The 13,459-nt window shown below is 44.1% G+C and overlaps 1 protein-coding gene across 1 annotated transcript; it reads right to left on the bottom strand.

Annotated features, from left to right (window-relative positions):
* Positions 1-217: 217 nt before the first annotated feature.
* Positions 218-12,587, bottom strand: LOC117075272 (transcription initiation factor TFIID subunit 13). The gene is made up of 4 exons (XM_033197434.1): positions 12,434-12,587; positions 11,501-11,579; positions 2,822-2,919; positions 218-749 (listed from the first exon to the last, which is right to left on the bottom strand). The coding sequence occupies exons 1-4, from the start codon at positions 12,458-12,460 to the stop codon at positions 579-581; spliced, it is 375 nt and encodes a 124-aa protein (XP_033053325.1). The 5' UTR covers positions 12,461-12,587; the 3' UTR covers positions 218-578.
* Between the last annotated feature and the right edge of the window lie 872 nt (positions 12,588-13,459).

The raw sequence follows: 13,459 nt of genomic DNA, 5'->3' as shown, positions 1-13,459 counted from the left end.
GCGGGCGGATCACAAGGTCAGGAGATCGAGACCATCCTGGCTAACACAGTGAAACCCCGTCTCTACTAACAAGTACAAAAAACTAGCCGGGCGAGGTGGCGGGCGCCTGTAGTCCCAGCTACTCCGGAGGCTGAGGCACGAGAATGGCGTGAACCCGGGAGGCGGAGCTTGCAGTGAGCTGCACTCCAGCTTGGGTGACAGAGCGAGACTCCGTCTCAAAAAAAAAAAAAAAAAAAAAAAAAAGATACAGTATAGCTTACAAGGGTATAAACACACCTAACAGATAAATACTACTTTATCCTTTAGATAGTCAAAAGTCAGAAGGAACGGCATGCTTTGCAAGGTACATTGACTTATGTGTGGTCATTGAATCCCAGTAAGTAATTCAAGTATGGTAATACAAAGGCAGGCAATTAAATGCACCCATATCACTCTAAAATCAAAGGCATAAAAATAAAGGCTGAAAACTTTCTCCATCTTTCATTTACATGGCTAGATATCAGAACCTTATTTTAGAAAATATACAATTATTATATATGATTTCCCCAGATGGTAATTTTCAGAAACTACCAAAAGTGTCAAGATCCATAGTTTGCTTCATCAAATGCTTTTCTAGCTCGTTTCAATTCTTCATTCATAGTAAGCAAGTCTTTAACCCTGGCAAACTTTCTTGGGTCCTTTCGAATCAAGAAGACAATATCTTCAACTTGTACTCGACCTTGTCTTCCAATTGACATTGCCTTGTGAGTCTATTACAAAGAAACATATTACATTTAATTTTTTACAATCTAATATTTTACTGTTTTAATTTGCATTTATTAATTGCAAGTGAGTTCGAAGATTTTCTCTTATTATTATGGCTATATTATGGCTATTCATTTGTGAATTATCTTTCTACTTATGTCCTCTGTCCATTTTCTAGTGGGTTATTAGCAATGTTCCCTTTATGCTTCACAGTCACTTTAAAAAAATATCTTTTTTTTTTTTGAGACGGAGTCTCGCTCTGTCGCCCAGGCTGGAGTGCAGGGGCGCGATCTCAGCTCACTGCAAGCTCCGCCTCCCAGGTTCACGCCATTCTCCTGCCTCAGCCTCCCGAGTAGCTGGGACTACAGGCGCCTGCCACCTCGCCCGGCTAGTTTTTTGTATTTTTAGTAGAGATGGGGTTTCACTGTGTTAGCCAGGATGGTCTCGATCTCTTGACCTCGCGATCCGCCTGCCTCGGCATCCCAAAGTGCTGGGGGATTACAGGTGTGAGCCACCATGCCCAGCCAAAAAAATATCTTAAGGACATTAAAACTGTCAACTTTATTGTTCCTTTTCTGTTTTTTTGATATATGTAGATTTTGTCTTCATTTGTATAAAATAATTTATCATTTTGTGTACTCACCCATTTCATTTATGCTTTGTGTCCTCCTCCATCTTAATACCCAATAAATATTCGTGGGTTTTCTAAAAACCAAATAAATCTATCTCATCCCCTGTCATTATATACTCACCTGTGCAAAACTGAAGACCTATCACAGCATTATTTCTAATGACAAAAAAAGAGAAGCTAAATACTTAATAATATGGCATTAAGCCGGACACAGTGGCTCATGCCGGTAATCCCACCACTTTGTGAGGCAGAGGGGTTAGATCACTTGAACCCAGGAGTTACAGACCAACGGGCAACACAGTGAGACCCCGTCTCTACAAAAAATTTAAAAATTAACAGAGCTTGCCAGGCGCAGTGGTTCACGCCTGTAATCCCAGCACTTTGGGATGCCAAGGCAAGCAGATCAAGAGATCAGGAGATCAAGATTATCCCGGCTAACATGGTGAAACCCCATCTCTATTAAAAACACAAAAAATTAGCCGGGCGTGGTGCCGGGCGCCTGTAGTCCCAGCTACTCGGGAGGCTGAGGCAGGAGATGCCTTGAACCCAGGAGGCGGGGCTTGCAGTGAGCGGAGATCGTGCCACTGCACTCCAGCCTGGGTGACAGAGCGATACTCCGTCTCAAAAAAAAAAAAAACTAAAAAAAAAATTAAAAAAAAAAAAAGCAGAGCATGGTGGCATATGCCTATAGTCCTAGGTATTTGAGAGGCTGAAGTGGGAGGACCACTTGAGTCTGGAAGGTCTCAGCTGCAGTGCACAACGATCATGCCACTGCACTCCAGCTGGGGCAACAGAGTGAGATCCTGTCACACACACACACACAAAAAAACATTGTATATCTTTAAATACTGGAAAAGGAGGGGAAAAAAATAAACCTACGTTGGACAATGGCATTAGGGGTAATATTTTTATTTTATTCAAGGATATTATAATTATGTCCTTATAAAAAATGGAAGAGGCTAGGTGCGGTGGCTCACGCTTATAATCCTAGCACTTTGGGAGGCCAAGGCTGGCGGATCACCTGAGGTTGGGAGTTCGAGACCAGTCTGACCAATGCAGAGAAACTCAGTCTCTATTAAAAATACAAAATTAGCCAGGCGTGGTGGCACATGCCTGTAATCCCAGCTCCTCAGAGGTTGAGGCAGGAGAATCCCTCGAACCCGGCAGGCAAAGGCTGCGGTGAGCCGAGATCACGCCATTGCACTCCAGCCTGGGCAACAAGAATGAAACTCCGTCTCAAAAAAAAAAAAAAAGGAAGAAGGGGGGATAGAATATATACATATAACCTCCATCCTTAATGATAAACAGTAACCAATAACTTCTGCAAACAAGCACTCAGATGGATAGCTTATTTCAAAGGATGACATAAGTTACTAGTCTTACCTAAAGTTTAATATTTCATATCTATTCTTCAATTAAGTAAGACAAGTTAGGAAAGAATCTTACCATTTCAGTGATAAACTCTATGACAAGATCTTCAAGAATATCCACTGACTCAGTATAAGGATTCTGGTCATCCCCAAAGCCATACATCATACATCGCACTGTAAAAGAACAATCACTTTTGTTTACTTTTACAGATTTAACAATTTAATGCTTTAAAAAAATAAACTAGAAGTGAACCAAGTTATAGACAATATTGGTATAAAAACATATTTACATTGTATTTGTTATCTCCAAGTATGGATTCTGGTGTAAAAGGTTTAAGGACAGTCTGATGACCAACTGTTCCCATATAGCCGCCAACCAAACTCTTCCTTCCTCCCAGCTACTGAACCCTAAGGTAAACAGTGTTTTCCTAATCTCTATCATCTATTTACCAGCCCCTGACCCCAGCAGAACACCTTTAAGTAGGAAATTCTGGCAGGAGACAGGACAGATAGCAACAGCTTAGCCTTTTTTGGAGACAGTTTTTGTGTGTGGGCATGGCAGTGGGGCATTGGAAAAAAGGCAGACTCTTTACTGATATTACCATAGGGGAAAAGACATGAGAGAAAGTTCTCCAAATACTTTTTTTTTTTTTTTTGAGACAGAGTCTCCCTCTGTCGCCCAGGCTGGAGTGCAGTGGTGCGATCTCGGCTCACCGCAAGCTCCGCCTACCGGGTTCACGTCATTCTCCTGCCTCAGCCTCCCCAGTAGCTGGAACTACAGGCGCCCACCACCATGCCCGGCTAATTTTTTGTATTTTTAGTAGAGATGGGGATTTCACCATGTTAGCCAGGATGGTCTTGATCTCCTGACCTTGTGATCTACCTGCCTCGGCCTCCCAAAGTGCTGGGATTACAGGCGTGAACCACTGGGCCCGGCCCCAAATACATTCTTACAGGAAGCAACAGGGTAATCAAAATTAGAAAGCAGAGGGCTTACTACAACGAATTTTGACATTTCCTAGATCAATACAACTGCTGGCAAAGCCCTTTCAGGCTTCATCTGAACAACCCATATGAAATGAAAAAGGTAAGTCTAGGTTGGGTGCAGTGGCCCACATCTGTAATCCAGCACTTTGCGAGGCCCAGGCAACTAGACTGCTTGAGCTCAGGAGTTTGAGACAAGCCTGAGCAACATGGCGAAACCCTGTCTCTACAAAAAAAAAAAAACAAAAATTAGCTGGGTGAAGGCCAGGATGGTGGCTCATGCCTGTAATTCCAGCACTTCGGGAGGCTGAGGCAGATCACTTGAGGACAGAAGTTTGAGATCAGCCTGGCCAACAAGGGGAAACCCCGTCTCTACTAAAAAAAAAACACAAAAGTCAGTTGGCGGTATTGGCACATGCCTATAATCCCAGCTACTCGGGAGGCTGAAGCATGAGAATCGCTTGAATACAGGAGGCAGAGATTGCAGTGAGCTGAGATCGTGCCACTGCACTCCAGCCTGGGTGACAGAGACTGTGTCTCAAAAATAATAATAATAATAATAATAATAGAGAGAGAAGTCTAATATACAGAAATAAAAAAACTGCAAAAGATAAACTGTATATAGTCCTTATTATATGCCAGGTACTCTCATAAGTCTTTACATATATAACTCATTTAATCCTCACAATGATCCTTTGAGGTAGATACTATTGATTATCCCCACTCTATAGATGAGAAAATTAAAGCACTGCAGTAACTGATTTATCCAAGGTCACAAAGCTATTAAGAGATGGAACCTGAGTTTGAACCCAGCTGATCTGCTTCAGGTCTTTCCTCATACCCACAATAGCATCGCACTTGTTGGTACTTGCAGTTTAGGGCAGACAGGATCCATATGAATTCTTTTCTTTGCTCCCCTTTTTTTGAGCCAGTCTTGGCTCTGTCGCCCAGGCTGGAGAGGTGTTGCAGTCACAGCTTGCTGCAGCCTCAACCTCCCTGGCTCATGTGAGCAGCTGGGACTACAGGCACATGCCACCATGCCTCGCTAATTTGTGGCGTGTTTTTGAGACGGAAGTCTCACTGTGTCACCCAGAATAGAGTGCAATGGCACAATCTCAGCTCACTGCAACCTCCACCTCCAGGGTTCAAGAGATTCTCAAGCTTCAGCCTCCAAGTAGCTGGGATTACAGGCATGCGCTACCACACCCGGCTAATATTTTTGTATTTTTTAGTAGAGTCAGGGTTTTGCCACATTGCCCAGGAGAGTCTTGAATTCCTGGCCTCAGGTGATCTGCCTGCCTTGGCCTCCCAAATTATTGGGATTACAGGCATGAGCCACCACAGCCAGCCATTTTAAATTTTTTCTAGAGACAGGGGTCTCACTATGTTGCCCAGGCTGGTTTTGAACTGGTTTCTAAAAATTTATTTATTTTTGTTTTCTCATAGAGACAGGGTCCCACCTTGTTGCCCAGGCTGGTCTTGAACTCCTGGACTCAAGCAATCCTTCTGCCTTGGCCTCCCAAAGTGCTGGGATTACAGGTGTGAGCCACCACACTCAGCTGAGATCCACACAGGTTCTTATCCTATCACCTATAAACTCCCAGTCCAGAGACAAGCCAGCACTGTGGTTCATGCCTATAATCCCTGCACTTCTGGAGGCCCAAGTGGGCAGATCACCTGAGGTTGGGAGTTTGAGACCAGCCTAAACAACATGGTGAAACCCCGTCTCTACTAAATATACAAAAATTAGGGGGGCGTGGTGGCGCTTGCCTGTAATCCCAGCTACTAGGGAGGCTAAGGCAGGAGAATCGCTTGAACCCAGGAAGCAGAAGTTGTGGTGAGCCAAGATCACGCCAATGCATTCCAATGGGCGACAGAGGGAGACTCCGTCTCAAAAAAAAAAAAGTCCTTGAGACGACCCTAAAATCATACAGAAAAATTTTATACATTATCTGTACATGTGCATTTTTCTGGGAATAATTATAACTTTCATCAGATTCTCAAAGGCGTATATGTAAATGGTAAGAAACTGTCAAATGCTGCAAGTGTTTTATTATCTTGATCTTAGTAGTGGGTACAAGTGTGTGAGTGTGTGTGTGTGTGCACGTGTATACAGTTGCCCCTTAGTATCCTTGGGAGCTTGGTTCCAGGACCTCCCGTGGATACCAAAATCTTCAGATGCTCAAATCCCAGATACAAAATGGCATAGTGTTTGCATATAACCTAAACATCTATATTTTATTTTAAATCATCTCCTATCTATATTTTAAATCATCTCCAGGTTACTTACAATACCTGATACAATGTAAATGCTATGTATATAGTTGTTATACTATATGGTTTAGGGAATAATGACCAGGAAAAAAAGTCTGCACATATTCAATACAGACGCAGTTTTTTTTTTTCTGAATATTTTCCATCTGAGGTTGGTTGAATCCATGGATGCAGAACCCATGGATATAGAGGGCTGACTGTATAGTATACATAAAATTCAGCAAGCTGTTCACTTAAGACTTGCACAATTTATTGTATCTAAGTTTTATTTTTTTTAAAAAAGGTACGGCTGTGTGCGGTAGCTCATGGCTGTAATCCCAGCACTTTGGGAAGCAGAGGTGGGTGGATCATGAGGTCAGGAGATCAAGACCATCCAGGCTAACAAGGTGAAACCCCGTCTCTACTAAAAATACAAAAAATTAGCCGGGTGTGGTGGCGGGCGCCTGTAGTCCCAGCTACTCGGGAGGCTGACACAGGAGAATGGCGTGAACCCAGGAGGCAGAGCTTTCAGTGAGCCGAGATCACGCCACTGCACTCCAGCCTGGGCGACAGAGGGAGACTGTCTCAAAAAAAAAAAGAAAAATTAAAAAAAGTACTTGTAGAATACTTCTAAAGGAAGAAATGAGTAAATTAAGAATAATTCCTCTATTTAGAAGAAGTAAAAACTAGTAGAAGTACAAAGAGAAGAAAGTAGGCCAGGCCTACAGAAGAAAAGGGTGACTTGGAAACCAGCCTGAGATAGACATATCCCTAGGGTTTACACTGGCAAGAGTCTTTAGGTCCAGAAACAGGAGGAAAAAAACAAACACAGGAGCCAATAGGTTTTATCTTTCTGTTTTGGATTCTGTGCTTTTGCCTTTTTTTAAAAAAAGATAATTTTAGATTTACAGCTGAGTTGCAAAAATAGTACACAGTTCCCATATGCCCTATATTCAGCTTCCCCTTATGTTAACATGTTATACAACCATAGGGAGTCATCAAAGCTAAGAAATTAACATCGGTACAAGTACAGACTTTATTCAGATTTTACGAGTTTTTCCACCAATGTCCTTTTTGTTTCAGGTTCCCATACCATTTAGTTGTCATGTCTCCTTTGTTCCCTCTGATCTCTGACAGTTCCTCGACTTTTTCATCTTTCAAAACCTTGACACCTTTTTTTTTTTTTTTTTTTTGAGGTGGAGTCTCGCTCTGTCGCCTGGACTGGAGTGCAGTGGCCAGATCTCAGCTCACTGCAAGCTCTGCCTCCCGGGTTTACGCCATTCTCCTGCCTCAGCCTCCCGAGTAGCTGGGACTACAGGCGCCCGCCACCTCGCCCGGCTAGTTTTTGTATTTTTAGTAGAGACGGGGTTTCACCGTGTTAGCCAGGATGGTCTCGATCGCCTGACCTCGTGATCCGCCCGTCTCGGCCTCCCAAAGTGCTGGGATTACAGGCTTGAGCCACCGCGCCCGGCCGACACCTTTTTTTTTTTTAATGAAACCATTGTTTACAAAAAACCTTGACACTTTTGAAGAATATTGGTCAGTTATCTTGTAGACTATCCCTCAATTTGGGTTTCTTTGATGTTTCCTCATTAGATTGAAGTTAGACATTACCAGGAAGAACACCAAGGTGATGTGTCCTCTTAATGCATCATATCTGGGGTATATAATGTCAATATACTGTATATTATTAGTGATGCTTTGATCACTTGGTTAACATGGTGTCTTCCAGAATTCTCCACTGTAGGTTTACTGTTTTTGTTTAAATATTTTGAGGAAGATACTTTGTCACTAACATTTTGATGCGCAGAATTCACCAGACAGAAAATATATTTCACTAGAAAAGGGAAACTTATTATATGGGAAGTATGTAAACTGTATTTGGTTAAAGGGTCTATAAAGGCATAAACAAATGCCAGATAATGCTTTGAAATTCTGTAGGCCCATTGCAACCTCTGCCTCCCAGGTTTCCAGTGACTCTCCAGCCTCAGCCTCCCAAGTAGCTGGAATTTTTTTTTTTTTTTTGGGGGGGAGGCATTCTTGCTGTCACCCAGGCTAGAGCCCAGTGGCGCCATCCTGGCTCACTGCAACCTCTGCCTCCTGGATGCAAGCAATTCTCCTGCCTCAGCCTCCCAAGTAGGTGGGGCTACAGGCATGTGCCACCACGTCCAGCTAATTTTTTGTATTTTTAGTAGGGATGGGGTTTCGTCGTGTTAGCCAGGATGGTCTCAATCTCCTGACCTCATGATCCACTCACCTCAGCCTCCCAAAGTGCTGGGATTACAGGCATGAGCTACTGTGCCTGGCCCTCGAGTAGCGGAATTATAGGCATGCATCACCATGCCCAGCTAAATTTGTATTTTTATTAGAGATGGGGTTTTGCCACGTTGGCCAGACTGGTCTTGAACTCCCGACCTCAAGTCATCCTCCCACCTTGGCCTCCAAAAGTGCTGGGATTACTGGCATGAGCCACTGTACCCAGTCTCCTGCAATTATTTTTTTTTTTAAGGTTCAGGAAACAGATCTTTCGTCAGTAACCTCTGTGAATATTGAGGTAAGATAAGGAGAAGCCTGAAGATTCCAAATTCCTGTCATCACAAACTAATCTCACTGGAACAAAGGTCTTTGCTAACAACCAACTGAACATCACTCTGGGATGCTCTGGTACAAGGATCCCATTCTTATGCTGATATAATAAGTAAAACCACATAATAGTATAAGGAGCATCAGAGAAATGAAATAAGAAATGGTCAGTTTTAGTGAGGAAACGAAACATGGAAAAGGATTTGGATGGTTAAAAAATACGAGTGTCTGGCTGGGTGTAGTGGCTCATGTCTGCAATCCCAGCAGTTTGGGGGGCTGAGGCAGGAGGATCACTTGAGGGTAGGAGTTTGAGACCAGCCTGGCCAACATAGTGAAACTAGTCTCTACTGAAAATACAAAAATTAGCTGGGTATGGCTGGGCACGGTGGCTCACACCTGTAATCCCAGCACTTTGGGAGGCCGAGTTGGGCGGATCACCTGAGGTCAGGAGTTTGAGACTCGCCTGGCTAACATGGTGAAACCCGTTTTGTATTTTGTAAAAATACAAAAAATTAGCCAGGGCGTGGTGGCGCATGCCTGTAAAACCAGCTACTCGAGAGGCTGAGGCAGGAGAATTGCTTAAACCCAGGAGGTGGAGGTTGCCGTAAGACGAGATAACGCCACTGCACTCAAGCCTGGGTGACAGAGCAAGGCTCTGTCTCAGGGGAAAAGAAAAAAAAAAATTAACTGGGCATGGTGGCATGCACCTATAGTCCCAGCTATTCAGCAGGCTGAGGTGGGAGGATCACTTGAGCCCAGGAGTTCAAGGTTGCAGTGAGCTGTGATCACGCCACTGTACTCTAGCCCCAGGGATAGAAGAGTGAGACCCTGTCTCTAAGAAAATAAATAAAAATTAAGAAAACACTTTTTCTTAAAAAAGATATACTTACCCTGAAGCTGGGCATGGTGGCTCATGCTTGTAATTCCTGCACTTCGGGAGGCTGAGACAGCGGATCACGAGGTCAAGAGATCGAGACCATCCTGGCCAACATGGTGAAACCCCGTCTCTACTAACAATACCAAAATTAGCAAGGCGTGGTGGCGTGCGCCTGTAGTCCCAGCTACTCGGGATGCTGAGTCAGGCGAATCGCTTGAGCCCAGGAGGCAGAGGTTGCAGTGAGCCAAGATCATGCCATTGCACTCCAGCCTGGCGACACAGGCTGGAGTGAGCAGTTTGGGAGGCTGAGGCAGGAGGATCAATTGAGGGTAGGAGTTTGAGACCAGCCTGGCCAACATGGTGTAACTAGTCTCTACTGAAAATACAAAAATTAGCTGGGTATGGCCGGTCATGGTGGCTCGGGCCTGTAATCCCAGCACTTTGGGAGGCCGAGTTAGGCAGATCATCTGAGGTCAGGAGTTTGAGACCACCCTGGCTAACATGGGGAAACCCGTTTCTACTAAAAATACAAAAAATTAGCCGGGGCATGGTGGTGAGACAGGGTCTCACTCTTCTATCACTGGGGCTAGACTACAGTGGCATGATCACAGCTCACTGCAACCTTGAACTCCTGGGATCAAGTGATCCTCCCACCTCAGCCTCCTGAATAGCTGAGACTATAGGTGCATGCCACCATGCCCAGTTAATTGCAAAAAAAAAAAAAAAAAAAACAGATATACTGACCCTGTAGTTTCAAGGGCATTTGGGAACTGCTCAGATATAACCCAGCCTAAATAAACCATATTCATAAATCTGTGTTGCCTCATCTCTCAATACTTAGATATAACTTTACATAAAGGACCCAGGACTGGGAGATGGAGAGCACATTCTCATGCTGTGTTCCAGGGCTTGGCCTGTACCATCAGTAGTAGCAGCTCCTCTCCCTTCCTCGTGTTGCCAAAAGGGGTCAAAACCATCTACTGAGGGGGTAGGATGGAGAATCAATACATTATAATCTCCATGTCATTATTTATTTTGTTTATTTATTTATTTATTTTGGACACAGGCTCTGGTTCCGTCACCAAGGCTGGAGTGCAGTGGCGCAATCTGCGTTCACTGCAACCTCCACCTCCTGGGCTCTAGCCATCCTCTCACCTCAGCCTCCAGGAACTACAGGGGCGTGCCACCATGCCCTGCTAATTTTTGTATTTTTTGTAGAGAGAGGGTTTCACTATGTCGCCCAGGCTGGTCTTGACCTCCTGGGCTCAAGCAATTTGCTTGCCTTGACCTCCCAAAGTGCTGGGATTACAGGCGTGAGCCACTGCATCTAGCCTCCATGTCACTATAATGCCTTACACTATTCACCACCTTTTTTTTTTTTTTTTTTTTTTTTTTGAGACAGAGTCTTGCTGTGTCACCCAGGCTGGAGTGCAGTGGCATAATCTTGGCTCACTGCAACTTCTCCCTCCTGGCTTCAAGCTAGCACGTCTGGCTAATTATTGTATTTTTAGTAGAGACGGGGTTTCATCATGTTGGCCAGGCTGGTCTCAAACTCCTGACCTCCAGTGATCCACCTGCCTCAGCATCCCAAAGTGCTCGGATTACAGGCGTGAGCCACTGCACCCAGCTGTTCACCACCTTCTTACTTTGTTCATGGCCTTAGTCCAAAGCCCAAGCCCCAACTCACTTGCTACTCTCCCTCAACACCTGTTGCAGGATCCATTATTATCTGTGGCTTACAGTCAAAGGAGCCTCTGTTTCTACTGCTGCAAAGACAAGAGGAAAATTAATGGAGGTATGTTCTTCTGCCCTAAATTAAAACATGAACTACATTTGCTCACTTAAAAAGCAATTTATACACAGACACACATACACACACACACATATAATTGGGGTTAGGATTGGTACTATCTGATTCAAAAGTTAAACAGAATTTGATAGGCTAGTCTGAGAATATTGTCACTACAGGGAAACATTCAAAGCAATAAATGTACTTTGAAAGGACATGTCCAAAAGTTTTCATCATCTATAACAAAATCATTGTCAAATACTACTTACATTCTTTAGAAAAAAGTCTCTTTCTTTTACCCTGTCCACCTTCTGCACCTCCTCCAATTTCTTCATTTTCTTCCTCAAACTAGAAAATGTATATATAGAAATGTCAAATAATTGCCTTGTATTTGATATTTTAATAATAACAATTTTTTTTCCTTTTCAACAGATAGGCCAGAAAGCCTAAAGGAAGCAGGAAAACAAAAACAAAAAACACGAAACCTTAGCACTGAAGGAGCCTAGGTATCGAGTCCAATTTCCAACTCATCCAAAAATGGCTTCTACAATGTTCCTAACAAATAATCCTACTGCTTCTACGTGTAAGAGTTCTAATGAACATAGGTTTTATTTTTAAACAACTAAGGTGGCCTATTGCTATTGTTAAACAGTTGATACTGAATCAAAGTCTACCTTTGTAGACTTTCAATTAAGCAAAACTAATATTTACTAAGCATTTGCTTATACGGTGCTAAAAACGTTCCTTAAGTAAGCCTGTAACCCTATTTTATAACAAGAAAACTGATGTTCAAAGTTAAATAACTTGCTTAGAGAGAATGGAGATTTTGAAATCCAGGCTGTCTGACTTTCAATGCATTCTTTTCCCATTACTTCACAGTAAGTACAGTTTTGTTAACAATTGAACTGTTGGTTCATAGTGAGCGCTAATGGATGTCAGTTTTGACCTCTGATGATTCTGTACGTGTTTCAAACAGTGTCTGGCAAATACAGACCAAAATCAAGGGGAAAGGGGTCACAAAACCTACTCTTCCTTCATGTCCTTCCCCACTTTCTAAAATGATCAATCCTTAGGGCGGGAAGTCCCCGAATTCTGTCGGCTGAATTGACTGAGGCAAGCGGATCCGATCCTGAACTCTGCCTCCGCTACTGAGCCCGACGGAGTGAAGAAAAGAGAGGTTTTGGACAGAGACGGTCACTCACGGTGGGGTCTTCTTCCTCATCTGCCATCCCACTAGCCCGCCAACCCACAGCGCCCCGCCAGCTGGCTCCCAGCGGGTTACGCTACTTCCGCCGACTCACTTCCGGTGATGGGCGGGGCTGGAGCTGGGCCTGGAGGACTGCGGCCTGCGGGAGGACTATGGTGCTTTCCGGCCTAGCGGCGGAAATGCGACAGTCTCTAGCGGAGGAGGCCGGAGCTCCTCCCTGTAGTGCTGAAGGAATTGAAAACTAACAAAGAAAAGGAAATCACGGGCTAGGTGGGGTGTATCTCGTTGTCACCCTAAATTTGCTATTGCGTATTGAATCACGGCTTCCTGTTTGGGGACTGCGAAGCTATTGATCGTAGGAGGGCTAGCCAGCGGTCCTTTATCTGACACAAATGCTTTTAAATCATTTTGAAGAGTTGTGGTTCCATTGTTTCTAAGCACTGCGTTAATTATTGGGGATACTATGCTTCAGCAGAAATTTCCATGAGATGATGTCCCAAGACTAAGCATTTAAAATTTTGTGAAGGTTTTTTTTTTTTTTGAGACCAAGTCTCACTCTGTCGCCCAGGCTGTAGTGTGCGGCGGCGCGATCCCGGCCCACTGCAACCTCCGCCTCCAGAGTTCAAGCGATTCTCCTGCCTCAGCCTCCCCAGTAGCTGGGATTACAGGCGTGCACCACCATGCCCGACCTTATTTTTTATTTATTTATTTATTTTTTTGAGACGCAGCCTCACTGTCTCTCAGTCTGGAGTGAAGTGGCACAATCCGGGTTCACTGCAGCTTAGACCTACTGAGCTCAAGCCATCCTCCCACCTTAGCCTCCAAGTAGCTGGGATTACAGGCGCACACCACCAATGCCCAGCTAATTTTTGAATTTTTTTTTTTTTTTTTTTAGTAGAGATGGGGTTTCACCGTGTTAGCCAGGATGGTCTCGATCTCCTGACCTCGTGATCCGCCCGTCTCGGCCTCCCAAAGTGCTGGGATTACAGGCTTGAGCCACCGCGCCCGGCCTAATTTTTGT

Source organism: Trachypithecus francoisi, unplaced genomic scaffold (genome assembly GCF_009764315.1).
Source record: "Trachypithecus francoisi isolate TF-2019V2 unplaced genomic scaffold, Tfra_2.0 Lachesis_group5, whole genome shotgun sequence".
Lineage (NCBI taxonomy): Eukaryota > Metazoa > Chordata > Mammalia > Primates > Cercopithecidae > Trachypithecus > Trachypithecus francoisi.
The sequence above is the reverse complement of the archived record's forward strand: the minus strand, read 5'-3'. Positions and strand labels throughout refer to the sequence as shown.